Source organism: Zootoca vivipara, chromosome 12 (assembly GCF_963506605.1).
Source record: "Zootoca vivipara chromosome 12, rZooViv1.1, whole genome shotgun sequence".
Taxonomy (NCBI): Eukaryota; Metazoa; Chordata; class Lepidosauria; order Squamata; family Lacertidae; genus Zootoca; species Zootoca vivipara.
In genome coordinates, this window is record NC_083287.1 from 43981444 (window position 1) to 44006601 (window position 25158).

At 43.0% G+C, this 25158-nt stretch overlaps 1 protein-coding gene across 5 annotated transcripts in view; it reads right to left on the reverse strand.

Moving 5' to 3' along the window:
* PFKP (phosphofructokinase, platelet) overlaps positions 1 to 25158 on the reverse strand; it is a 63401-nt gene that overhangs the window by 27472 nt on the left and 10771 nt on the right. For all 5 annotated transcript variants that reach the window (XM_060280895.1, XM_060280892.1, XM_060280893.1 and 2 more), the window contains exons 2-10: positions 21750 to 21823; positions 15083 to 15160; positions 11887 to 12076; positions 9879 to 10044; positions 7405 to 7449; positions 7208 to 7316; positions 5700 to 5795; positions 3779 to 3871; positions 342 to 467 (exon numbers count right to left, since the gene is read on the reverse strand). In XM_060280895.1, coding sequence (XP_060136878.1) covers positions 342 to 467; positions 3779 to 3871; positions 5700 to 5795; positions 7208 to 7316; positions 7405 to 7449; positions 9879 to 10044; positions 11887 to 12076; positions 15083 to 15160; positions 21750 to 21823 — 977 coding nt within the window. The remainder of the gene's footprint in view (positions 1 to 341; positions 468 to 3778; positions 3872 to 5699; positions 5796 to 7207; positions 7317 to 7404; positions 7450 to 9878; positions 10045 to 11886; positions 12077 to 15082; positions 15161 to 21749; positions 21824 to 25158) is intronic.

Consider the following 25158-nt stretch of genomic DNA (forward strand, 5'->3'; position numbering starts at 1 on the left):
GTATTATGGTGTGTGGGTGTTACTGTGTAGTCACTAAACTAGCAACAAGAAATGAGAGTTTTTATAGCAAGAGACTCATTGCAAATATAAATATGCAGCTACTATGTTAAAGGCATCTGCATTACAAAAGGTAAGCAGTGCTGTTTGCTGTCAAGATTCATGGGGCAGTAACAAATAGCCCAGTTACTCTCACTGAAGGAATGACTGGAGTTCATTGTGCCCAACGTGGATAAGAGTTCTGCTCACATCTTTCCAGGCTCCAAGTAACAACCGACTATTGATGGCTAACCGGTAAGAGAGTGTCAATGAACAAACACAATTGCTTCTTTTCAGCAACTCACCATCTGCACGCACTCCATTAAAGGCAGGCGGACAGCTTGGTTTCCAGACAGGGAGACCACACAAGCAGGAGTTTCAGGTGTGCCCTCGAGAAGGGCAAGGACAGCCTCCACACCCATGCGACTTGCCTGAAAATGAAAAGAACGCAAGAAATCCGCAAGAAACCTTTAACCATACGAGAACATTTTGCATGGAGGCTATGCAGACTTTGATACATGCCAACAAGCATCTACAGATAAAGAGCAGTTTCACAGAATTAGAAATAGGGAGGGATAATTGTTACATAATTATTGTAATTATTATTGTATAATTGCAATATAATTATTGTAATATATTGTAATATAATTACAATAATTATTACAATAATTAATTATTGTAATAATTATTGCAATGTAATTATTACAATACTATAAAAACAAATGACCACGGGTTGATTTAAAATCTATCACGGAACAGATGAGAAAGCAAAGAGCCCCTCAATCATGTACATTATTCCATAGCTGATCAAGAATCTACTTCTTTATCTATATGGGCTCTACTTCCGATCTCGAAATATATCACGCAGCAGTGGGACTAGTGTGGCTGGGGGAGTGGCTAAAATTAGAAAGAACAGATATACTGGACTTGGAAGGCCACAATACGAGATTCGGGTGGCACGCATACCTGATATATGGAAAAATAAAAGCACACAAAGGGCTCCTAAACCATGTAATAAGGAAATCTCTCTTTAAATTGTGGATCAAATATAAGGGGATACTGGAGCCCAAAATACCACTCTGGAAGTCCCCAACAGAAGCCATAGTGGTCAAGAGAAGAAATACGAGAGACTAGAAACAATAGAAGGGAAACCAGTATTGAAAAAAGTATGATGAAATCAAAGAACATCTGACCAACTGGTTGCAATATTGTCAATTGAATCAAAAATTAAGTACAGACAGAGAGGTGGGGCTTGCAACAGAAACATCAAGATTTGAAAAGATAATAACTAAAGTTAGAAAGAAAAAAATCTCTTTAATGTATGATTATTTACTAGAGTGGGAGACGACAGAGGAACAAACTAAAGTCTCAATGATCAAATGGGCTCAGGATCTTGGACACAATATTGATATAGAACAATGGGAGAGATTGTGGGTTGAAGACCTAAAATTTACAGCATGTTATAACTTAAGGGAGAATTGTATGAAAATGATATATCGCTGGCACTTAACACCATGTAAGCTGGCTAAAATGAATGGGGGAATAAGCCCGTGGTGTTGGAGGTGCAAAAAAGAGGAAGGTACATATTTCCACATGTGGTGGTCTTGCCAAAATATAAAAGAATACTGGAATGAAATCTACGAGGAGTTAAAGAAAATATTTAAAATGACATTTAAAAAGACACCTGAGATTTTCCTTCTAAATATATTACCATCTGAAATAAGAAAGGAAATAAGATCTTTATTTCTGTATGGAGTGACTGCTGCCAGAATATTGGTAGCAAAAAGCTGGAAAAGCGAGACGCTACCTACAATAACGGACTGGCAATTACAAATGTTAAATCACATACGAATGGCTAAGATGACTGATTCAGTAAGAGATCTATCTATGCAAAAAGTAACAAAAGTGGAATATATACAAAAACTATCTCAAAGTGTATTATCCAAATAATTCTCTACTCGCGGATATTGAATGATGTTTGAGAATATTAGGAATGATTAAAGTGGAATTGAAGAGAAAAAAGGTGATATTATTAGTAAAAACCTGTGAAATACAAGATATATAAAAATGTATAATAAGAGGGACGGGAAGTATCTGTGCTTAAATGTTAAATGTAATGGTTGTGGGGTTTTTTTGACGTATTTTTTCTTTTTTTCTCTTTCTTTTTTTTGTGTTTGGTATTATGTTGTATTTTTGTATTCTTTTGTATATATGTGTTTTTATTCCTTATGCTTTTAAATAATAAAATTTAAAATATTAACTATGGGCTCTACTTTTGCTACCGTGTTTCTCACATTATAAAACATCCCTACAAAATAAGGCATGGCAGGATTTTTCTGAGGTGGCAAAATATAAGGCATACCTCGAAAATAAGCCATACCGCAGGTCTGTGGCAAAGAAGAGGAAAAGGAAGGGGGCTGCTCGGAACCGGCTGCTGCTGCTGCGTTAACCCCCGGGACCCGGCTACAGCCTTTGCACGCGCCGCGCGAAGCCCTGGTACCCGGCTGCAGCCTTTGTGCGCGCCGTGCGAAGCCCCAGGACCCGGCTGCAGCCTTTGCACGCGCCGCGCGAAGCCCCGGGACCCGGCTGCAGCCTTTGCACGCGCCGAGCGAAGCCCCGCTCGCAGACAGGCAGGCGCGTGAATGAACGAGGGAGGTGAGGAAATGGCCAGGAGAGGTTTCCCACCCACCGGCTCTAACTACGGTATGGACTTTTTACCTCAGGCGGGGAAATGGGGTGGGGGTCGGTTGGTGGCGAGGGAGGGGCAGAAGGAATCTGAGGGGTTGCATGCTGACACGCATCTTGCCCCCGCTGCGCAAAGCGGGCTGAGGATGCGCGCCCGGCTGAGGCGCAGGCATGGGGGGGGGGGAGAGAGCAGCAAACGTTTCCTCAGGCGATCCGAAATAGCAGGGTGACTCCCTTGCCTGCCTGCCTGACTCAATCAACTCAGCAAAACCACCTCCGCTCCCCAGCTCACTGCCCGGTGTGGGAGCGAGAGGACACACACTCGCAACAGGACACGCAAAACACGATAGCGGGGGGAGCTACTGCACTACCCATGTACCGTAATAAAAATAAGACATCCCTTGAAAATAAGCCATGGTGTGTTTTTTTGAGGAAAAAATAAATATAAGATGTGTCTTATAATATGAGAAACACGGGTAAGCACCTATATACGTCCTTGGAAGTTTCAATGCTATTCCCTGATCAGCAACTCATTGTGCTGGAAGGTCACATCTTGCAGGAAATAGGCAAAAAGAAGTTCAGTCCCCACTGACACAAATATTGCTTATCCACTCTCCCCTTTTTCCTATGGAGAAGACAATGATCAGTAGGCTAGCCAGGTGCAGACCTATTATGCTATGGCTTCATTTACTCTGGACCAGCCATTTTGATGGAATGTCGCAATGGGAAATTATGAGACAGACAGAAAACTGATTTCAATGTTAGATGCTGTATGTGTATTACAGAAATACCTAGTCCTCCGTGGTTAGAGTGGCATACATGATTCTATCTCATTTTATCCTAAAGCTTAGGCCGAGAGACACTTACTGTCCAAAATCCATCCAGAGAACATAATGGCTGAGTACAAATTTTAATTCATGACCTGCTTCTCTTGACTGCGCCACTCACTGGAGAGCCAGTGACATTTGTGACTGTTCTACAATCTGAATGAGGATAAGGAACTATGTAACACCCTAAACAACGGTGCTCAACACACAGGCTGCCCGCGTCTACTTACCAAAATCCTATCAAATGCAGAGGGAGTGCCTCCCCTTTGCACATGGCCAAGGATAGTCACGCGAGTGTCATACCCTAGTCGCTGTACCACAAGCTGCAAAAAAAGACAAAGTGTTAAGGATTATGAGCTGTAACAGCGGCAGAAACACACTGGGGTATTATTGTGCCTGAACAATAGGTGGAAATCCTAGTTTAAAACTTTAAGAATGCATACAATACAAAGATTATGAAGAGTTAGGATTCTTTAATAGTGACGGAGCAACGCTCTCAAATCCACTTAACCTTAGGGCAAGCAAAATTGATCCCTATGTAAGCAAGTATTTTTAAAAAGTGAGGGTGGGAAAGTTGCAGAACCAGTTTGACTAGAAGCAACAGCAGGATAAAAAAAAAAAGGTGTACAGCACTGGCAACGATGTCACCACTACTGCCACTTTGGGTCTTTGAAAAACTATTGTTTATCTTCCTCCTGAAAGACTGTTCCCAATAATAATTAAAGTAGAACATTTTGAAATTAGTGCGCAAATATTACACTAACAAAAGAATAACTTTTGGTGTATCTTACAAAGCTGAGGTAAAAATATCTACCATTGTATACAGAGGAGTAATAGCAAGGGGGGAAATCCAGTCTTGTCCTATTCCTTGTTACAATCAAGCCTGTACTCTCTTAACTCCAGATCTGTGAAAACTTTTCTTTCTGAACAAACATACTGGAAAAGTCCACTCTGTTTGTGGGGCAAGATTCCTGGAGAATCTGGCCTCTTTCCATCAAGATTAAGAATGGGTGACCCTGTAACCCCAAACTTTGACTGGACATCTTAGTGGGACTGTTTGGGCATTAATCCTTCACCTACCTCCATGTATGGTAACTTTGGGACAAGGTTTTGAGGTACAGAAGTGAAAGCCCAATCCAAGAGACCTAAAATTATCTGAATGAAAGATCTCTCTTAACCCAGGATGCAGAAAGTGATACAGAAAGGGGTTTTGGTATATGGGGTTAGAGAGAGACCTTTTATCTGAACCACTGTGGGATCTCCCTGTTTGGCAATCCCTTTTGTACATTGTGAGGAAGTGGAGAAGGGGTAAGAAACCACACGATCACTTGAAAGTTTGCAGTGTGCTGAGGTGACAGGAAGTAAAGTCCAAACAGTCCAGGCTCTACATCTGAGTCAGAGGTGGTTTAAGAGAATTTTTACAAGTATAAATGTGTTGGCGGCAGAAGCAAAGGTAAAGCGTATGCAGCAGGGAATGGCCACACAATTTTGAAAGGCTGTGTTCAACCCCACCCCACCCCCACTTGCAAACACGGAAGAAACCCATCCTATGTCAAGGTAAGTTATGGCCTCTTCGTGGTTTGTGCAGCATCATTCTTGCTCATCTTGGAACTATTTTCCAATCCACATTCAAGTGAAGATTTTCTTCTTCCCTTTTATAGCACTTCTGGGTCACTGTCTGGCTGAACTGTGTAACAGTTTGTTCTGAGAAGCCTTGTTGACAGAGGAGGCTCAAATTGCTGGGATTGTAGCCGAGTTGATAAGTACCAAACTTAGTTCGTATAATGGATATAATTTATTAACAAAAAACAGTTCAGTACTGAGAACTGAAGGAATCCTCGTTTTGAATGTTTTGACCAGGTCCTACAAAATACCCAAATAACATTGTATACTCATTTGTATGTTTATGTTTTATGCCTTTTAAAAGGCAGCAGCTAGGTTATAATCATAATTACTGAGATTACGTTACTGCTAAAGGACACAGATGTAATACTTATTGTATCGCCTGAAATGATTAATATGCAATCAACCATATAAAGAAAGGCTAATTATGTTCATCGAGAAATGATACACACTTTACACTATGTGGAAGAGAAGCATTCAGTTACGTATATCCTTGGTAGAAGATTTGATTGGCAGCTTGATACTTACATCCTTAACTTGCTCTGAAGTTATAGGCTTGTTGTGGGAATCAATGGCACCTTCTGCTACAATTATGATATTCAGTCTTTTCTTTCGTGCACGGTTCTAAGGTAAAAAAAAAATGCAGAAAAGTCATTAAATCTGCCTCATGGTCTGAGACCACAATAAATAGCTGTACCTTGAAAGCTTCTGAGACTATTACAACTACAGTACTTAATGTGCTGTTACTGTTTCAAAAATGACCTTACTAAGCCAGGATAAAAAAATACTTCCTAACACATTTTTTGCCACCTCATTAATGTTGGCAATCCCAGCCAGCTATGGATTGCGTTGTCGGCAAATAACCCTTCCTCATTGCAACAGTAACATCATCATATAGCTGATCACGTCTAAATCCTCAACACTAGCAATATCTTCCATTCTGTACATTAGCATCAAAGATAAGAGTCAGGTGAGCTACAAAGCAGTTCACAAGGGAGTGTTGTCATTGGTCACCTAAATGCCAAGTGCCTGCTGGCAAGGGGGTGCCTGCTACCTGAACATGTTGCAGAGACAGAGCCAGCCCACCCATGAGGCGAAGTGACCTCTTCAGGTGGCAGGATCCACAGGGGCAGCAAATTCCAATGTGGATCTTTATTCCCCCCCTTGTTCCTGATGTAGTTTTTCACCCACCCCAGAGAGAGCCAGTGTGGTGTAGTGGTTAAGGGCGGTAGAAATGTAATCTGGGGAACCGGATTCACGTCTCCGCTCCTCCACATGCAGCTGCTGGGTGACCTTGGGCTAGTCACACTTCCTTGAAGTCTCTCAGCCCCACCCACCTCATAGAGTGTTTGTTGTGGGGGAGGAAGGGAAAGGAGATCGTTAGCCGCTTTGAGAATCCTTCGGGTAGTGATAAAGCGGGATATCAAATCCAAACTCTTCTTCTTCTTCTTCTCTTCTTCTTCTCTGGCAGGGAGGGGGGCACCATTTTGTGGTTCACCTCATGTGCCAAAATATTTTGAGCCAGCCTGGATGTGCCTTCCCTCTATGCTGCCCCATGTAATTTTGGGAGGTGGGTGGTCTTTACTTATACCTGCCAAGTCTCCCGTTTTTCGTGGGAAACCCCCGTTTTTAAAGCCGTTTCCTGCCGTTGTCCTGAATGGCAAAATATCCCGTATTTCCCCCGGATTTTCAAAAATTGGGCAGAGCAGCACTGGAAGTCGCTTCTATGCATGTCCAGACATGCGTAGAAGCGGCTTCCGGTGCCGTGCCGTTGCTGATCCCGGATTTTTCAGTCTGGGAGTTGACGGGTATGTCTTTACTAGGTGGAAACGGAAAGATCATGAGAAAGGAGGACACTTTCGCAGTAGGAAAACAATGCCATGGAACACTTCCTCCATTTTGGCTCTACCTAGGACACTGAGGGATTGAAAGTTTTCCGGCCATCCCTGATCTTTTCATTGAGGAACCTAGTAAGCTTTCAAAGAAGCCTAAGAGATCCCAGGGCAGAGTTTCAAAGCCACTCTAGAAATAATTACCTCAGAAAGCCTAGAACACATATGATCTTCCCATCCTTCCTCAGGTGGATATTCAGGAATAAAGACATAATCTGCACCACAGGCTAAGGCACTAACAAGAGCTAGGTACCTAGAACATAATCAGAAAATCCAAATGAGTACGTGAACTATATATTTCAGCAATTTTAACTAAATGTGGTGTTGGCAGACATACATACCCACAGTGTCTCCCCATCACCTCCAGGACAAAGGTCCTCTGGTGGCTGTAACAATTGCAATAATTATTAATAGTGTCACAACAGCATCAAAGTATGAAGTGATATGTACAAATGCACAGAAAGAAGACAAGACGATTGTTTGGCACTGCAGAAACTACATTTGTGCTGGCGTTTTCCATCTTCCCCCAGACACTTCTTAACTTTCTGCTTTGCAGCATACTATCATGTGCCATTATTCTTTGCATTATTACCCCCACACCCCCAAACTAAGATTGCAGACCACTAAATTTAATGAAGTCATGCCATTTAAGAGAGTGTTACTCCTCAAATCTTAATTGCCTTTCAGTGATGGCTACTATTTGAAAAACTGCAAAACTAGGCAAGTCCTCACAATCAAATCTCAATTCCCCCCCCCAATTTGTTCACAGAACTAAACTACATACAAAAAAGCAATATTAAAGCAAAGCCCAACTTAAAAACCCTTGATCTATGCAAGATGGGCTCCCCCCCCCTTTCGACCTCCACATGCAGTTTTCATACCACTGCATGTGTCTGACGATGTGATAAATACCAGCCCAAGTGGTGGCAGGGCTCAGCTGCCATTCCCAGGAATCCAGACATGCCTTCCAGAGCTCCATTTTCCTCTGGCTACACAATGCAGAAGGCTGCAAGCCTCCACAGAAGCTGCTTACATTCCATTGACTTAAATAGTATTTAAGCAGACTGCAGTCAAAAGTTCGAATGCAATGCCAATCTGTGTTTTAGCATTGTGTGAATGAGTAACTGTAAGCCTTGGCCTCGCTTGCTCCCCGCTCCTCCTCTGGAACTGCTGTGAGGAGATTGGAGGTACCGTATATGCTGGCGTATAAGGCGACTGGGCGTATAAGATGACCCCTTACTTTTCAAGTTAAAATATAGAATTTGGGATGTACTCCAGCCCTTTTTTGGCGGGGAGGGGAGGCTGTCTTCTCCAGCACTCAAGTCTGCAGCCGGGGAAATGGTGGTTTGTTTGTTTGCTTGCTTGCTTAGTTATTGAGAGGGGGAAAGAAGCCAGAGAGAGGAGAGATAGAGAAGCAGAGACATCGATAAAAAGGAGGGAGAGGGAGAGGGAGGCAGAGACAGCAAAAGGGGGGGGAAAGAAACCATAGAGAGGATAGCGATAGAGGGGCAGAGACATCGGAGGCTCACACAGCCAGCGAAAGATGCTGAGCAGCAGTGAAAGAGAGAGCGGAGAGAGAGACAACGAGGCTGGCTCAGTGAGCAAAAGGGGAATAGAAGCCAGGGAGAGGGAGAGAAACCATAGAGAGGATAGCGATAGAGGGGCAGAGACATCGGAGGCTCACACAGCCAGCGAAAGACGCTGAGCAGCAGTGAAAGAGAGAGCGGAGAGAGAGACAACGAGGCTGGCTCAGTGAGCAAAAGGGGAATAGAAGCCAGGGAGAGGGAGAGAAACCATAGAGAGGATAGCGATAGAGGGGCAGAGACATCGGAGGCTCACACAGCCAGCGAAAGACGCTGAGCAGCAGTGAAAGAGAGAGCGGAGAGAGAGACAACGAGGCTGGCTCAGTGAGCAAAAGGGGAATAGAAGCCAGGGAGAGGGAGAGAAACCATAGAGAGGATAGCGATAGAGGGGCAGAGACATCGGAGGCTCACACAGCCAGCGAAAGACGCTGAGCAAAAGTGAAAGAGAGGGCGGAGAGAGAGAGAGAGAGACGGAGAGATCTCTTTGCTTTGCGCTGACAAAAAGAGAAGAGGCAGCAGCTTGACACCAATGAAATACACAAAACTGTATCTCTGCGCTGATCCAGGTCACAAAGCCATGAGGGAGCCATTCTCCCTGGCGGGGAGCAGCCCCCTCCCGAGCGCGCTTCTTTGCGTTCATATGGTCACTGCATACAGTGGGGATGCGGCCGTTTTTGAGCTCCCCCCACCGTATGCGGTGACTGCAGATTCTTGGACCCGGTGTATAAGACGGGCCCCCAACTTTTGAAAAAAATTTCCTGGGTTCAAAAGCCGTCTAATACGCCAGTATATACGGTATGTGCTTCCTAGTTTAAACTAAGCAGTTCCTCAATCCATTGGAACTGGGAGCTCCAGTTAGTTTAAACTGAGAGGGATAACCCCTTTTTCTCCTGAGGGCAGCATTCTGTGCATGCCAGGGGTGGCAGGGTTAAAAATCATAGTGGATGCAGTCAAAGACAGCCACATCTTTCCACAAATACACATCACAGGAAAGAAAGATTGGGATGCCATTTTTGACATCCTTGTTTGGATTCTAATCTAGCTCCTCCTTTTGTCATAAAACGCAATGCAGGCAGGTTTGCCGTATGCACATAACCACCCTTTCAACTTTGGCAAAAGGGTGAAATTAATACAACTTTGGTACACTTTAGTACTGCTAAAGAAAAGAACCATGGCTCTTAGCCGTTGCCCAAGTGGCCATCTTAAAATCCCACATCCTGAGTTCAAAGTACCTTTGAGCAGTGGTCATAATGGCATCCACAACTTCAATGATTCTGTGCAAGGCAGAGTCAGTGCCAATGGTCATATCGGTACCACAGAAGTCATTGTCGATGGAGCCAACCATTCCCACAATGTTGAGGTAAGCGTACTTCTTGATAGCCTCCTTTTCAATCTCACCTGGCAAAAAAGCAATAGAAAAATAAATTAAAAAATGTCCGACATACACCCCCCTCCCATGAAGTTAAAGCAATAAATAATAATAATAATAATAATAATAATAATAATAATAATAATAATAATAATTTATTTATACCCCGCCCATCTGGCTGGGTTTCCCCAGCCACTCTGGGCGGCTTCCAACAGAAATCTTAGAATACACTAATTTCTTAAAGATTAAAAGCTTCCCTAAACAATGTGACGTTATCATTTATTACAGTCTTGGTGTGAGTAAGAGGCAAGAAAACGCTCTTTATGAAGAAAAGATTGAATTAATGTTGCATGAAGCTTCGCCAATGAATGGGAATTTTATTTCTGCCTTCAGTTATTGGGAAAGAATGGGGAGTGGGCTGGGAGACCAGAGATGTCCTCGTTTTACTGGGGTCATGGAACTGAAGTTTTGATAAGACTGTGCTTGTATGAATAGACCAAAAAACAAACAAACAACAGATTGAGGTTGAATCCTGACAAGACAGAAGTACTGTTCGTGGGGGACAGGAGGCGGGCAGGTGTGGAGGATTCCCTGGTCCTGAATGGGGTAACTGTGCCCCTGAAGGACCAGGTGTGCAGCCTGGGAGTCATTTTGGACTCACAGCTGTCCATGGAGGCACAGGTCAATTCTGTGTCCAGGGAAGCTGTCTATCAGCTCCATCTGGTACGCAGGCTGGGACCCTACCTGCCTGCAGACTGTCTAGCCAGAGTGGTGCACGCTCTAGTTATCTCCCGCTTGGACTACTGCAATGCGCTCTACGTGGGGCTACCTTTGAAGGTGACTCAGAAACTACAACTAATCCAGAATGCGGCAGCTAGACTGGTGATTGGGAGCAGCCGCCGAGACCACATAACACCGGTCTTGAAAGATCTACATTGGCTCCCAGTACATTTCCGAGCACAATTCAAAGTGTTGGTGCTGACCTTTAAAGCCCTAAATGGCCTCGGTCCAGTATACCTGAAGGAGCGTCTCCACGTCCATCATTCTGCCTGGACACTGAGGTCCAGCACCGAGGGCCCTCTGGTGGTTCCCTCGTTGCGAGAAGCCAAGTTGCAGGGAACTAGGCAGAGGGCCTTCTTGGTGGTGACGCCTGCCCTGTGGAACGCCCTCCCAACAGATGTCAAAGAGGAAAACAACTACCAGACTTTTAGAAGACAGGGAAGCTTTTAATGTTTAATAGATTACTGTGTTTTATTTTTCTGTTGGAAGCCACCCAGAGTGGCTGGGGAAACCCAGCCAGATGGGCGGGGTATAAAAAAAATTATTATTATTATTAACAAGAAAATAAGTGACAAACTGCATTGTTGTGCAACACTAGTACCCCAATCCAAGCACCTCCACCTCTGTATCCATTTGCAATCCTAGTGTAAATGCTCCCCGGGTATGGAATACTCTCTCCTCCAAGCTCTGACCAGGACAAACCTTGGCTATATTTTAACAACACCCGAAGACACTCCTATTCCACAAGGGTTTTTGAATGGATTATCATGTGTCCGAGTGATGTTTGATGGTGCATGTCTAATCTGACAGATACATTTAATAGAAGGGAGATGGTTGCACTTTAAAGTATATTCTACTTGGTTTTTATTTAATTGCGAAATGCTCCAAGATCATGGTGATGCAGGAAGGGATCTAAATCTTAAACAATAAACTAACGTTAGCACTTGTACAGCACAACAAATATGTTTTCTGTGCACTTATGCAGCACTTTTCTGCTGGTGTAAGAAAGGTGGTTTGCAATTTTAAAATACTAAAATAAATGACATAGAACTTGAGGAGCTCAATGTCCCACGAGCTTAACCAGGACTTACCATTTTGTGCCAGTTCCTCCAAAAGGCTATTCCACTCCTCGCGGAAAAGATTAGCCCCTGTTAAGCTGCCGTCCCCACCAATCACACAAAGGTTGGTGATGCCACACTTCACCAGGTTGCAGGCTGCCTTCAAGCGGCCCTCCCGGGTCCGGAAAGCTTTGCAGCGTGCGCTGCCAATGACCGTTCCTCCCTTCAAGATAAAAGAGAAGAATCGGGTTGAGGGAACAAGCTCTCCAGATTTTACTTCCATTGCTATAAGCAATAATGCAGAATCTGGTGCTGGCAGGAGTATGGTGGAGTATATAGTCCATAGGTAGACAAACTAAGGCCCGGGGGCCGAATCCGACCCAATCGCCTTCTAAATCCGGCCCGCGGATGGTCCGGGAAAGAGCATGTTTTTACATGAGTAGAATGTGTGCTTTGATTTAAAATGCATCTCTGGGTTATTTGTGGGGCACAGGAATTCATTCATTTCATCCCCAAAAATATAGTCCGCCCCCCCCCCACAAGGTCTGAATAAGTTTGCTGATCCCTGATATTGTCTGTACACATTTCCTACCTCTGTTGTCAGCTGTAAACACTACTTGGTTAAAGAAATATTAACACATACACATTTCCTTGTCCTGCATAAGACTGAAAACGATGTTAAGCTGTTGCGCTTATTTTGTAGCTCACTGGTTCCAAACTATTCCTTTTATTCTAGGGACAAAATTCATTATTAGCGGTCGAACAGCACCACCAATGGTGAGACAAAAGGCCACCTTCACAACCCGCTAGGACTCTAACATGTGGTTGATACTTGCCATAGCAATGCCTTTATTGGCAGGGGACTGAGAACTGAGGATGGCAGGGAGAGTTGACTCAATTGCCGTAACAAGAGAGACACTCCCTCTCTTGCCAGGAAGCCTGGAGGTGGCCAGGGGGTGGGTAGCTAAGGGTGGGTTTCCTGTCAAACCTGTTCATAAGTCAGCTAGGCACCCAACAAGGAAGAAGAAGAGTTTGGATTTGATATCCCGCTTTATCACTACCCGAAAAAGTCTCAAAGCGGCTAACATTCTCCTTTCCCTTCCTCCCCCACAACAAACACTCTGTGAGGTGAGTGGGGCTGAGAGACTTCAGAGAAGTGCACGTGGAGCTGCACGTGGAGGAGCGGGGATGCGAACCTGGTTCACCAGATTAGGAGTCTACCACTCTTAACCACTACACCACACTGGCATTAGTCATGGAAGCCTCAGCTGGTAAAATATTTTGAGGGAAGTAGAGAGCTTGGGGAGAGAGGAAGTCAGCAGTTGTTGCTTCCCTCTCATTCATGAGATCCAGGCTAAAACAAAACCAGAGAGCATCGATATGGAAAGGCTTCCCTACACCATGTGCATTGCTAGTCCGACATAGAGCACCAACAGTATGTTGATTTTCTACAGTCATTTCATTTCAGATCAGTTGGATATTTGGGGGAGGGGGCAAGAAACAAGAAAAGGAGAGACTAGGGCCACTGTTTTGAGTATAAAATGGGATAAGCCCATGCGTGCTACACTGAACTCCACAGAGAAAGGGTAGGATGCAGGTGTGAAAGTACGTTGACCAGAAGATCCAATATCTTACATTTAACAGACTTTAATCCTCTTTACTTGGCTTACGCACAAAGCACAGCATTTATGGTCGTCCGGTACAGGTGGTAACTAAAAATGATGGCTGGTAGTTATATATAAACTTGAATTATAGATAACAGATGTGATAATAAAGTGATTGCTACTGGGGAATAAACAACACTAATGACAAGTTCCTTAATAAGTAACACACACATTACTGTTACTCATGACCAGGCATCCCCAAACCTCGGCCCTCCAGATGTTTTGGACTACAATTCCCATCTTCCCCGACCACTGGTCCTATTAGCTAGGGATCATGGGAGTTGTAGTTGTCCTTTATTTCTTTATCTATTTTTCAATCTGGACTTGGTATTCTGTTCCTCCACACCTTCAGAACTGTTGCTGTGTAAGATTTAAAAGTCAGGAAGAATCAGTGTTTCAGCTGAATCTTATGAAACAGATAATCTGTTCAGTTAGTTTTATAGTATATGGTTCAAAAGCATAATTCCTTCAATCAAAGTTTAAATCACATTTATTATCCTTGACTGAAGTTCTGCCGCGGATCAGAAGTAGCAAAGGGATTTTTATTTTTTGCATACTAGAAGAGTGTCGATATAAAACTGTTATGTAATTTCCTTTGCTGAAAACGTGCTAGTTGCTGATTACGCAATATCAATTCCTCTTTTTTGATGCAGGAAAAAGAATTAAAGCTATGTCCATATTTTGCTCTCAGAACAGTGTCACTTTGCTGTGGCACAGGGCTCGTCTAGGCTGAAATCCTTTCTTGGCACTGCCATACCCATACGTGATGCAAGTCACAGCAGGCAGGGAATTTTCCTGCAAGAGGAGCCAAGCTCAAGCCAACACAAAACAGTTATTAAATCCTGAAGGCAACATGGGAACATTTTTTATACTGACTCATACTAGGAGGGGGAAATAAAAAGCAAAGGGAGACACCGAACTCTGCTGGCATCCTTCTGCTTGGATGCTGCTCCATTTCTCTTCCCTGAGCGTAAAGAGAGAGAGAGAGAGAGAGAGAGAGAGAGAGAGAAAGAAAAAAGAAAGAAAGAAAGAGAGAGAGAGAGAGAGAGAGAGAGAGAGAGAGAGAGAGAGAGAGAGAGAGAGAAAGAAAGAAAGAAAGAAAGAAAGAAAGAAAGAAAGAAAGAAAGAAAGAAAGAAAGAAAGAAAGAAAGAAAGAAAGAAAGAGACCGCCCAGATATTTGTGCACTGAAAATGTTGGGTGGTGACAGAAGCAAAAATTCTAAGTGAGTATACCTAAGACTAACTTTGGGACCAAAACACAAAGCTGTTTAGTGCAAAGCATTTTGCTTAATTGCTAAAACATTTTATTCATTACCTATTTAGGGGTGGTTTTTAGAAAAGTAACACACTTGCATGAAACAAAATAAAAAAAATTCCTCCCACTAGCACCTTAGAGACCAACTAAGCTTGTCATTGGTATGAACTTTCGTGTGCATGAAACAAAATAAAGAAATTCCTCCCACTAGCACCTTAGAGACCAACTAAGCTTGTCATTGGTATGAGCTTTCGTGTGCATGAACACTTCTTCAGATGAAAATGAAAATGATTCTTAATTCAGGACCTACCACTTGGAGGATGCTTGAAACACTTTCCCATGTGACTTCAACAATGTTTTCACCTCCATCAACCATGCCCTGGTAACCCTGTGACAAGAGAGAAACATTATATAGAAACCTGACATATAAAAAAAGAGCATTCGTTTAAGGGGGGATTAAATACAATTGTAACATAAAAGGGTTTTTATGATAAAACTTACACTAAGCTTGGGATCAAGTAAGTCAGATAGGGAAGTATGAGAATGGTGTCACCATTGCAAGCATGAAGATTTGAAATGAAAGGCTAAAGTGGTTTATAGGATCAGCAACCGCAGGAGTCAACTCTTAGGGGCTGAGGGGACCTCACACACACCCCAATAAAATATTTGAGTTTCACCTCAGAGGTCAAAATGTATTGGGCTGGCCCTGGTCAAGACTAGTTTTCTTCTCATTTTTCTGTGCCATCTTGGAGACATAACACCACACACACACACACTGAGAAAGAGAGAGAGAGAGAGAGAGAGAGAGGGGCATGCTGCAATATTTGTGGACATGGGGGAAATTGCATTTTAGGATCCACGCAGAGGATTTTCTTACATCGCATCTACCTTATTAACATAGCTGCCAAGTTTTCCCTTTTCTCGCGAGGAAGCCTATTCAGCATAAGGGAAAATCCCATAAAAAGGGGGATAACTTGGCAGCTATGCTTATTAAGGTTGTGGTTTTTTTAAAAAGCATGCTTTAAAAAGTCAAGACTGGTCTGGGGATGGGGGTTATTGGCAGATACATGTTGCAAGTCATCATGATGCAGCATTTGGAGCCAGCTTCTGTTGCCAAATCGTATTCGTGTTTTTATTTTGTTTTCTCCAGAGCTCGACAGGAAAAGTACATTTCAATTACCGGTATATGCAGTCAGGGCAAATTCAAAGAGTCCCATTGCTGCAGGAGAAGGAAAAAGGCAGAACCACAAACATGTAATTCCCAGTAGTCTTTGCGGGAAGCTATGCCAGTAGACAGGGACCCAGGTGGTGCTGTGGTTAAACCACTGAGCCTAGGGCTTGCTGATCAGAAGGTCGGTGGTTCGAATCCCTGTGACGGGGTGAGCTCCCGTTGCTTGGTCCCAGCTCCTGCCAACCTAGCAGTTCGAAAGCACGTCAAAATGCAAGTAGATAAATAGGAACCGCTACAGCGGGAAGGTAAACGACGTTTCCATTGCTGCTCTGGTTTGCCAGAAGCGGCTTTGTCATGCTGGCCACATGACCTGGAAGCTATACGCCGGCTCCCTCGGCCAATAATGTGAGAGGAGCGCGCAACCCCAGAGTCGGTCACGACTGGACCTAATGGTCAGGGGTCCCTTTACCTTTATGCCAGTAGACATGTTAAGAACTATACATTTGTAGTGTAGATAAACCTTTTGTGTAAAAATTCACTAAGGCTGGTTTATATATATGGTGTTAGGGCATTGTGATTACAGTGGTCCCTCAACTTACGAATTTAATCAATTCCGAACGGACCTTCATAAGTCGAAAAAATCGTAAGTAGAAACCAACGGGGAATTTTTTTTAAAAAAATCGTAAGTCGAAAAAAATCCTATCTAAAAATTCATAAATCGAAAAAATCCTATCTAAACCGCATCCAAAATGGCGGACGTTTGTAAGTTGAAACATTTGTTAGTCAAGTTATTCGTAAGTCGAGGTACCACTGTATCTGCAAATCTCCTAAGTGCTACCTGTCCCTTTCTCTGAATATACATTTCAGAACAAATCTCTTATCTATAATTTTCTCTAAAACGTTGTTGCTTTTTCTTTTAAAAGAGCTGATTGCTTGTTGGAAGCCTTAACATTTAATGTGCATCCATTTCCTACATAATTTGACTGTACTTCTGTACAGTCTGTACAGACTGTAATGTATTTTAATTTTTGTTGGAAGCCGCCCAGAGTGGCTGGGGAAACCCAGCCGGGTGGGCGGAGTACAAATAATCAATCATTATCATCATCATTATTATTATTAGGTAATGCAAATCAAAACAATTTTGCAGCTGATAACCCTGAGAATGTTGCAGTGTTCACAGAGACAGAGTAAGCATAGAGACAAAGGCATTCACACACAAACACAGAGAATTCTACACTAATTACAAGTACAAGCATGTTACAGCAACCATGGTTACTCTCCATTGCAGACAGAGGGCAAATCACCAGAACAACAATGTCCATTGAAGCTGCTGTGCTCATGATGGTTTCTGAAGTGGAGCGGAGGAAATCTCTGTGCTTTCAACATATCCTTTGGAATTTTCCAGTCTACGTGCCATGGCACTGGATTTACCCGATTATCTTCTGGTACCTACAACAAATACCTCTTTGTGGCAGACCCATGCTTGCATTCAAGAGATGTTGGCTATGATTTATTCTTCAGCTAATGAAGCTTTCAAAAAAAACAAAACTGCATCTCATCATATGCTCCAGTTCTCCCAGGGTAGTCCTGAATTTCTGATCCCTATTCCTAAAAAAGAGTGGGTCGATTTTCTTCTGATTTTTGAGGTTTGGGATGGGGAGTATCTTAATTTTAATGTTTAAGCGGATACAATATGTACTAGAGTTGCTACATTTTCAATTTGTTACATTTCAGCACCATCCCTAAAGTCTCAGATGCACGCCACTTTATAAACAAAGATTATTTCACAGAATGTAGCTGGTAAGATTTACTTTGCCTTATAATGCTAGAAGGCATTTGTGGTTTTCTAGTTACTAGAATCTCATATCACACACTTCTTAAAAGAAAAACCAATAGCCAGACTATTGTAGGTGGGGGGGTGGGGGGATAGAATTGCAAAGAAACTTCTCCCTCGATTCCCTCAACACCCTTCTATGTGTTTGAATTAAATCTATCCTATACTAAATCCTGATCCATTGTGAGGTTAATCAGTGTATTAAACTTCTCATTTAGGACAAGCTAACTGCTGCAGTCTAAATATATTCAGCATCCTTTTCTTCTTGAATATATCACAACATACTGGTACATACATACATACACACATGCTGAGCTAAAGTGGTCCACTTTTTCTTATCTAATGTTGCTTTCTCATATACATGAAAAATATTATGTGTAATAAAGGCATAATCTGACAAATTCCCAGATATCTAATTTCTCTTGATTTATACCCAGAGACTATTATCAACTCAATAACCTGCTCATCCATATTAATGAGCAATAATTATAATTTCTCCTCATAAACATTGTACCCTGAAACCTTACCACAGGGTGGAGAATCTGGGGTGGGGGTAAATGCAATAATCTATGTAGCCCTCAGGGCAGTCTCGAGCAGGTTGCGCGACCTGGCGCTGAGGGGCGGAGATCGCTCTGGCGCCCTCGCAGGGCGCAGCATGGCTTTTAATTTTTATTTTTTTTAATGTGCCAACCTTCTCACTTTCAAAGGTCAAAACACTGGAAGCAAGTAGGAGTTAGCTATTACCTCCCCAGTTTTTCCTTTGACCTTTGGAACTAAAGATGAAATAGTCCCAGAGCATAGTTAGGTTAATTACTGATATGAATATATTATTCTGCCTTGTACCAAGTCAACTATTGGTACATCTCTACAGTACACCTTACATGTAGTGGCAGCATTTAGTTGTCTGACTAGCTTTACCCAGAGATGTCAGAAACTGAACCTGGGAACTCCTGCCTGCAAAGCAGGTGCTCCACCATGAAGTTTATTTTGTCATAATCTCAGGAAATTATCTTTTAACTACTAAGAGGTTTTAAGAGTATTTTTGAAGCATTTGCTTAAAATAATGTTAATGGCATGAAATAACTTCCATTACAGAGTAAGTTTTCTGCATGACCAAAAAAAAGGCAGCACTCCAAATGCATTGCATACAGAAAACGGAAGATTGCACCCAGAACACCAATGAAATCATGCCAGGGATAAACCATTAGTGACTCGATCTGCCCACCTGCATAGTCTCCGTATTCCTGTTAAATGTATCAGTTGCTTTTTGCCACTCGAGTAAAGAGAAAGGCAAAGGGCTGTTTGACACCCTCCTCCAGGGTGAACAGCTAGAGAGAATTTCTAGAGTATGTATCTCATGCTAAATGTAATGTGGGTCATCAGAGGGGCCTGTGCCAAAGTGGAGCTTAAGAAGTCCTTTGCCTGAACCTCAGCTCAGGGATTCTGTGGAGAGCCAGTGTTCAGTTCAGAATGTGACCCCCACCCCCGGCAAGTCAGCCAGCACTATATAAGAGGACAGATTTGAGATAACTTTTTGCAGAGATAAGGGAGAGAAAAAAATCTTTCCAACCATAAAGGCACCCAGCTTCTTTCAAGCAAGGTGGTAAAATATTTGTCAGTAAAATAGCAAAACAGGAACTTCCAGGGCTGGCATGACACACAAATACTTGGTTAGTTGCTGTGGCAATACTACAAAGGATTGTGGTGTGCAGAGTTCTGCTTGCCTGCATATTCATAAGTTTTACAGTTCCTCGACTCACAAGTTACAGAAGTAGACAGGCATGGGTCGGCAAAGACAAAGAGCCAGACGGGGGAAATACTCTTCCGTATAAAAACACTTCCTAATGCACTTTGAATCTCTACAATCACATCAATTCAGATGCAACTTTTTCAAGAGCTGAATGCTTTATTAGCGTATAAACTTAAGGACAAGGACCCAGGTGGCGCTGTGGTTAAACTGCAGAGCCTAGAGCTTGCTGATCAGAAGGTCGGCGGTTCGAATCCCTGTGACGGGGTGAGCTCCTGTTGCTCGGTCCCAGCTCCTGCCAACCTAGCAGTTCGAAAGCACGTCAAAATGCAAGTAGATAAATAGGAACCGCTACAGCGGGAAGGTAAACGGCGTTTCCATGTGCTGCTCTGGTTTGCCAGAAGCAGCTTTGTCATGCTGGCCACATGACCTGGAAGCTATACGCCGGCTCCCTCGGCCAATAATGCGAGATGAGCGCGCAACCCCAGAGTCGGTCACGACTGGACCTAATGGTCAGGGGTCCCTTTACCTTTTATGGCTTTGGAAGAAGTCCAATGAACATTCAGCATGCATAGATTCAAATATATATTATGTCCTACAATGAGGAAACCACCCACTATATTGTACCCTTAAGTTCCTATAGACACCATCGCCAAAGTTCATTTACAAAATAAAAGGAAGTCTACCTTCCACATGATAAGAGATTTTCCCTTGAAGTTGAAAAGACTGTGGGATAAATGTGTGGTGCACAGGTGTCAGCAATCCACATTACATGGCTTTCGATTGAATGCACACTTAAATGCACATCTTCATAGGGATGCACACTCCAGCGCAAGTCTGTTCTTGCTGGCAGCAGGTTACATGGCACATCAGAGCCGTAAATAATGTCATCTGCCCTCCTTGCTGCCTCATAAACCACTAGCCTTGTGTTGGTTGGGCTGCCTGAACGTCAGCTGCATAGGCAGCAGTGATGTTTGAGCCAGAAAACCTGTGGCCAAGTTTCTCACTGGTGGAGAGAAGCCCTTATTACTTTAAATTAAGCCATGTTATGGTGCATTTGTGGGTCACCTCAGAGGGGCAACATCAATACTTCTGATTGTCACAAAAGTGCCATCCCTTTGCTACTGGTGTTCTTTACCTGTGAGGTTTGTTCATTGTTGTTACTTTTGCTGTGGGCTGGATAGATGTTGCCTGACATAGCAGAGGATGTACAAGTCTTGTTACAAAGGAGAAAGAAAGCGGTGTGCATCCCACAGGGTGAGAACGTACTAGAATAAAACCGTACCTTCCTAGGGTGAGAGCTGCAGTGGGGAGTAGGGAGCAGAACCCTTGTTATTTGTGTGGTTGTCATTACATCCCAAGTGAGAGACATGGGCTGGTAGGCCAAATACTATTAAACAGCTACTAAAAGCCCAATTTCGAGTACAGGTACAAACAAAACACCTCTGGGGCATGTGGTACTCTTTCTCGATCAGGCTCTGTTACTGGAGGCTGAGGATTGAGAAAGAGTACCACATGCCCCAGAGGTGTTTTGTTTGTACTCGAAATTGGGCTTTTAGTGTTGCAGCTCCAGCCCTCAGTTACCAGTTCAAGTTAGACAGGTGCTGTGTGTCATGATATTTGGTACCTACAGGAGATACCTTTTCATTTAAAAAGGCTTCCACTGAGCTGTGACCCAGTCATTAATGAAAGAATAATTGTGCACCTTATTTCATTGCATTTGGAACTCGTATTTTTGTGCTATATCTCACTGTAAACCACTTTGGTGGCTTCAGGCAGTGAAGCAGTTTATAAGATTATGAAAAATAGTAATAAATAAAACTCTGCAGCATGGACAGACAGCACCAACATGCACGTCCAGTTTAGGCTCCTGGCTTCAGATCGAGCAAGTGTCACGCACAGAGAAGGCTGCTTCCATGTGTGGACCTCCTTAGTTGGATCAAGATAAAAAGCAAAGGTGTGGAGCAGAGGAGGAGGATAAAATTTGGGGGGAAATCCTTACTTTCCCTCTCTGTGTCGCCATATTTTGCTGATCCCCACTTTTTTGTTTCCTATACTCAGCATGTACGGTAGTGCTGACAGGCAATGGCTGCATTTCCCAATTTGTCCCTGCTTTTCTCCTCGTCATTCCACACTTTCCAAAGGAGTGTTCTCTCTCTCTCTCTCTCTGCATAGACCAAAAGATGGACCGTGGGGGCATACATATAACAAATGGGAACACCAACCTCATAGATAAAATATACTTTTGCTTCAACATAAATTCCCATACGCACTACAGCACGGACTGCTGCATTCATACCTGGAAAGGAGAAAGCAAAGGGAGAAAAGGTTAACATTGTTACCAAACAAACAGTAACTTGAAGTGTCTTTAATGATAAACAGTCATTTTTACCTTGAAAGGCATATTACAAAACTAATTCTGATTGTGTCCGGAGAAAAGGCACTGGTTATTGTAATTATATGTTTTGTTGCCATATATAGAGAGATTAATGAATGTTTGAAGCAATGCACTCCAGTTGACCGGCACAGGAAGCCCATGTAGAAATGTGCAGACTCCCCATGAAATTCACACAGCATCAAGGAATGGTTGAACATTTCTTGATGCAAAATTCCAGGGTGTCCCAAAGACCCACCACAACCAACAGGAGACCATCACACCGCCGGGCCTGCACGATGCCAGCATGGACAGAGATACAAGAGAGACAATTCCCTACTCGGCCATGAAGCTCATTGGGTGACCCTAAGCCAATTACTACCTCTCACCTGAACTACTTCAACCAATAGTTGAAATCTTCATGTACATCAGTCACCCTGAGCTCCATGGGGGAAGGCAAGATATGAACAAAATATCAAGATCTCCTCCAACATTGTCCCATTTTCTTCAGTAAATTGCAAAATGTTCTGCGTGTGGCGTGACATGCCAGCATGTGTTTGCTGAATAACCTCAGGGCACCACTGTGAACCACAGAGCCCTGCAGAATTTGGGTTTGAGCAGTCCTGACAGCAAATTTCCAAGAACGGCAATTTCCTTTGAGGGTAACTTGAAGGGTAAGTGTAAGGCAGTATTAATGATATTGCAATATGTCACAATAAATAATTTCCAATACTGTGATGTGCTTTAATTTGCCCTGTATAGAACACAGTAATCTCTAAGTGGTGGAGTGCAGGATTATCCTACTGCGTATGAGGGTTACATATCAAGGTATTTGTAAATGAAACACAAAGGGAACTAAATCAGGAAGTGGAACAATGTAGATGACAGAGCTAGCGGCAATGGTCAAACTGTAAAATCTACACCAAAATCTCCCCCCTCCCTAGTTATCTTAAGAAAAAGTATTCCTGTCTGGCAGTATTCCAGAACACCACTCCAAACTCCAGCCTTACTGTGTGGATGTTACAGACCCAGTTAGGTTCAAAAGAGCTTTCTTTGTTTGCAAGTTTCACTGATTCATGACAAAAGTCTGTGCAAGCTTCCAGAAAGTAGTTGCTAATATCCTTGTTCCACAAACTAGGGTTCAATACTTTAAAAGCTTCTTGTTTTACAAAGCATAAGACAAACATAGGCTAGTTGCTCCCAAGCTTTTTTACAAATAGGTCTGTAAAGAGAATTGTAACCCTCCTGTCCTCTTCACTGGGTCAACATCCTTTTCCAACAACTTGATGACCCACTCACAAGGCTCCAAAGATGCACCAATGGCATCATTGCAACCAGTTGCGCAAACCAGTGTACAAGATGACCCAAATTCCTAATCCCATCACTGATGATGAACATTAATATGGCCTGACTGCCTATACGACAGCAACATGCTATTGCCAAACAGGTAGCTGGATCCATTCAACTTCCTGAACATTCAACTGTGGTTTTAATTGCCTGAAGGTATCTTATGCACTGAAGATCATTTATGGCTTGGGAGTACAGGTCCACAACAGCAGAAAATAGATCTTCAAGAATCCAAGGACAAATGCCCCTTGTGCCCTGGCAAGGCAGCATGTCCAGCAGCACACAGTGCCCATCACATAAGTTCACAAAGAATGTGGGGTGGAGTCACACTAAAAACTGATGCAGACAGAAGTATGATATGAGACAGTTGCCCCCCTTCCTGGAGTCATTTGGTACATGTAGAGAACCCTAAAATTATGACTACTTAATTGCCACTATCTACTGGACATGTGTGAGCGGATTTAAACTTCAGCATGCCATGGCAAAACTATTCTTGCAACAATTCTGCCACATAATCCGGGGAGCAAACAGTTCTGTGCCTTCAGCACATGTGCACAGCTAGTACACATTCCATTATTTTAAAAGCCACTGAGAATCAGTGAGTTGACCAGAGAGGAGTAACCACATGTGGCCTGAAACAGAGGTATCGGTGAGCAGCTGGCATATAGCACCTTTGGTGGGATTACAGTTCAGTCTCACATGAAGGAAGCCCCAGTTTCAAGATTTGGAAATACCTGACTCGTTCCAAGGTAGCTTTGTGTTTCTATTTGTTAACGTCCCCCTTGCACTCTCTGTGCTAAATGAAGAGAGGGGTAATTGTCTGACTATTGTTCTGCTTCAGCAGCCTCATCAAGATTCCAGAGAAATTTGCCAGAAAATACTCACTCTGCCAAAGACTACAGTCAGAACCTAGGTTACTTATTTGTGAGTTGCATACACCTCAGGAGTTTCTGGATCTTGATAGTCATTGAACTAGGGTCTTGAAGTACACCTCCCATCGGCGCTTAGGAGGCTCACCTGCCAAATCACTATTGACATCTGGATTGGAAAGTCACGGCCTTGTAAAAATTTCCAGAGGGGAACCCTTGCAGTCACCCCCCTCAAGAAACCCACAAAATAATATTGGGGTACCTTAAGAACTAGCTAAATTTTATAGCATATGTCAGGGTTAGCCAATGTGGTACCCACAAGGCACTGCTGCACTCCAGCTCCAATCAGTCCTAGCCAACAGGTGTACCAACAACACCTGAATGGCAAAATCCTGACTACCTCTGGCATGAGCTTTCATGAACTTAAGTCCACTTTGTCAATGTTCTACTTTGTATTCCTGAGATTTCGCTTCATGCATTTCACCTTTAGCTTTCACCTTGCAATGAGATAGATTGAAGTCAGTCTTAATTAGAATTTAAGTGTATGTTAAATAAACACACCTTTATCTTTTACAGAAGCAGATTGGTGATCGTGCAATCAACCTCAGCATTGCTGAGTGAATTATCACCTGCAGTTGGGCAAGGAGCTAACCACAAGCTACAGTTATAGATAGCACAGATAGCATTGGTAAGATAATTAACACATGTAGTGTGTTAAAAATCCTTTGTCTGTATTTAACCCACAAGTGATAGCACTAAACTTCTTGATAAATTGTGTTTCAGCTGTTTCATGCTGTATTCTTCCATGTGAATTCCTTCATTGCAGAATAGCCGCCTGAATTAAGATCAGTTAGAAAGTGTCTTGGGACACCAAAACATTCTGCCACTGGGTTATAGATACTGTCATTTCTGAAATCGATGTCCATTCATTGTTTTGCAAAGAGACTGGCCTATCAGGCCCAGTGTTAGAAACTGAGATGTGAAAGCCAGGAGCTAAATGGCATCTGAATCCTAGGTTATAGGCGACACAACAAAATGTCTAGG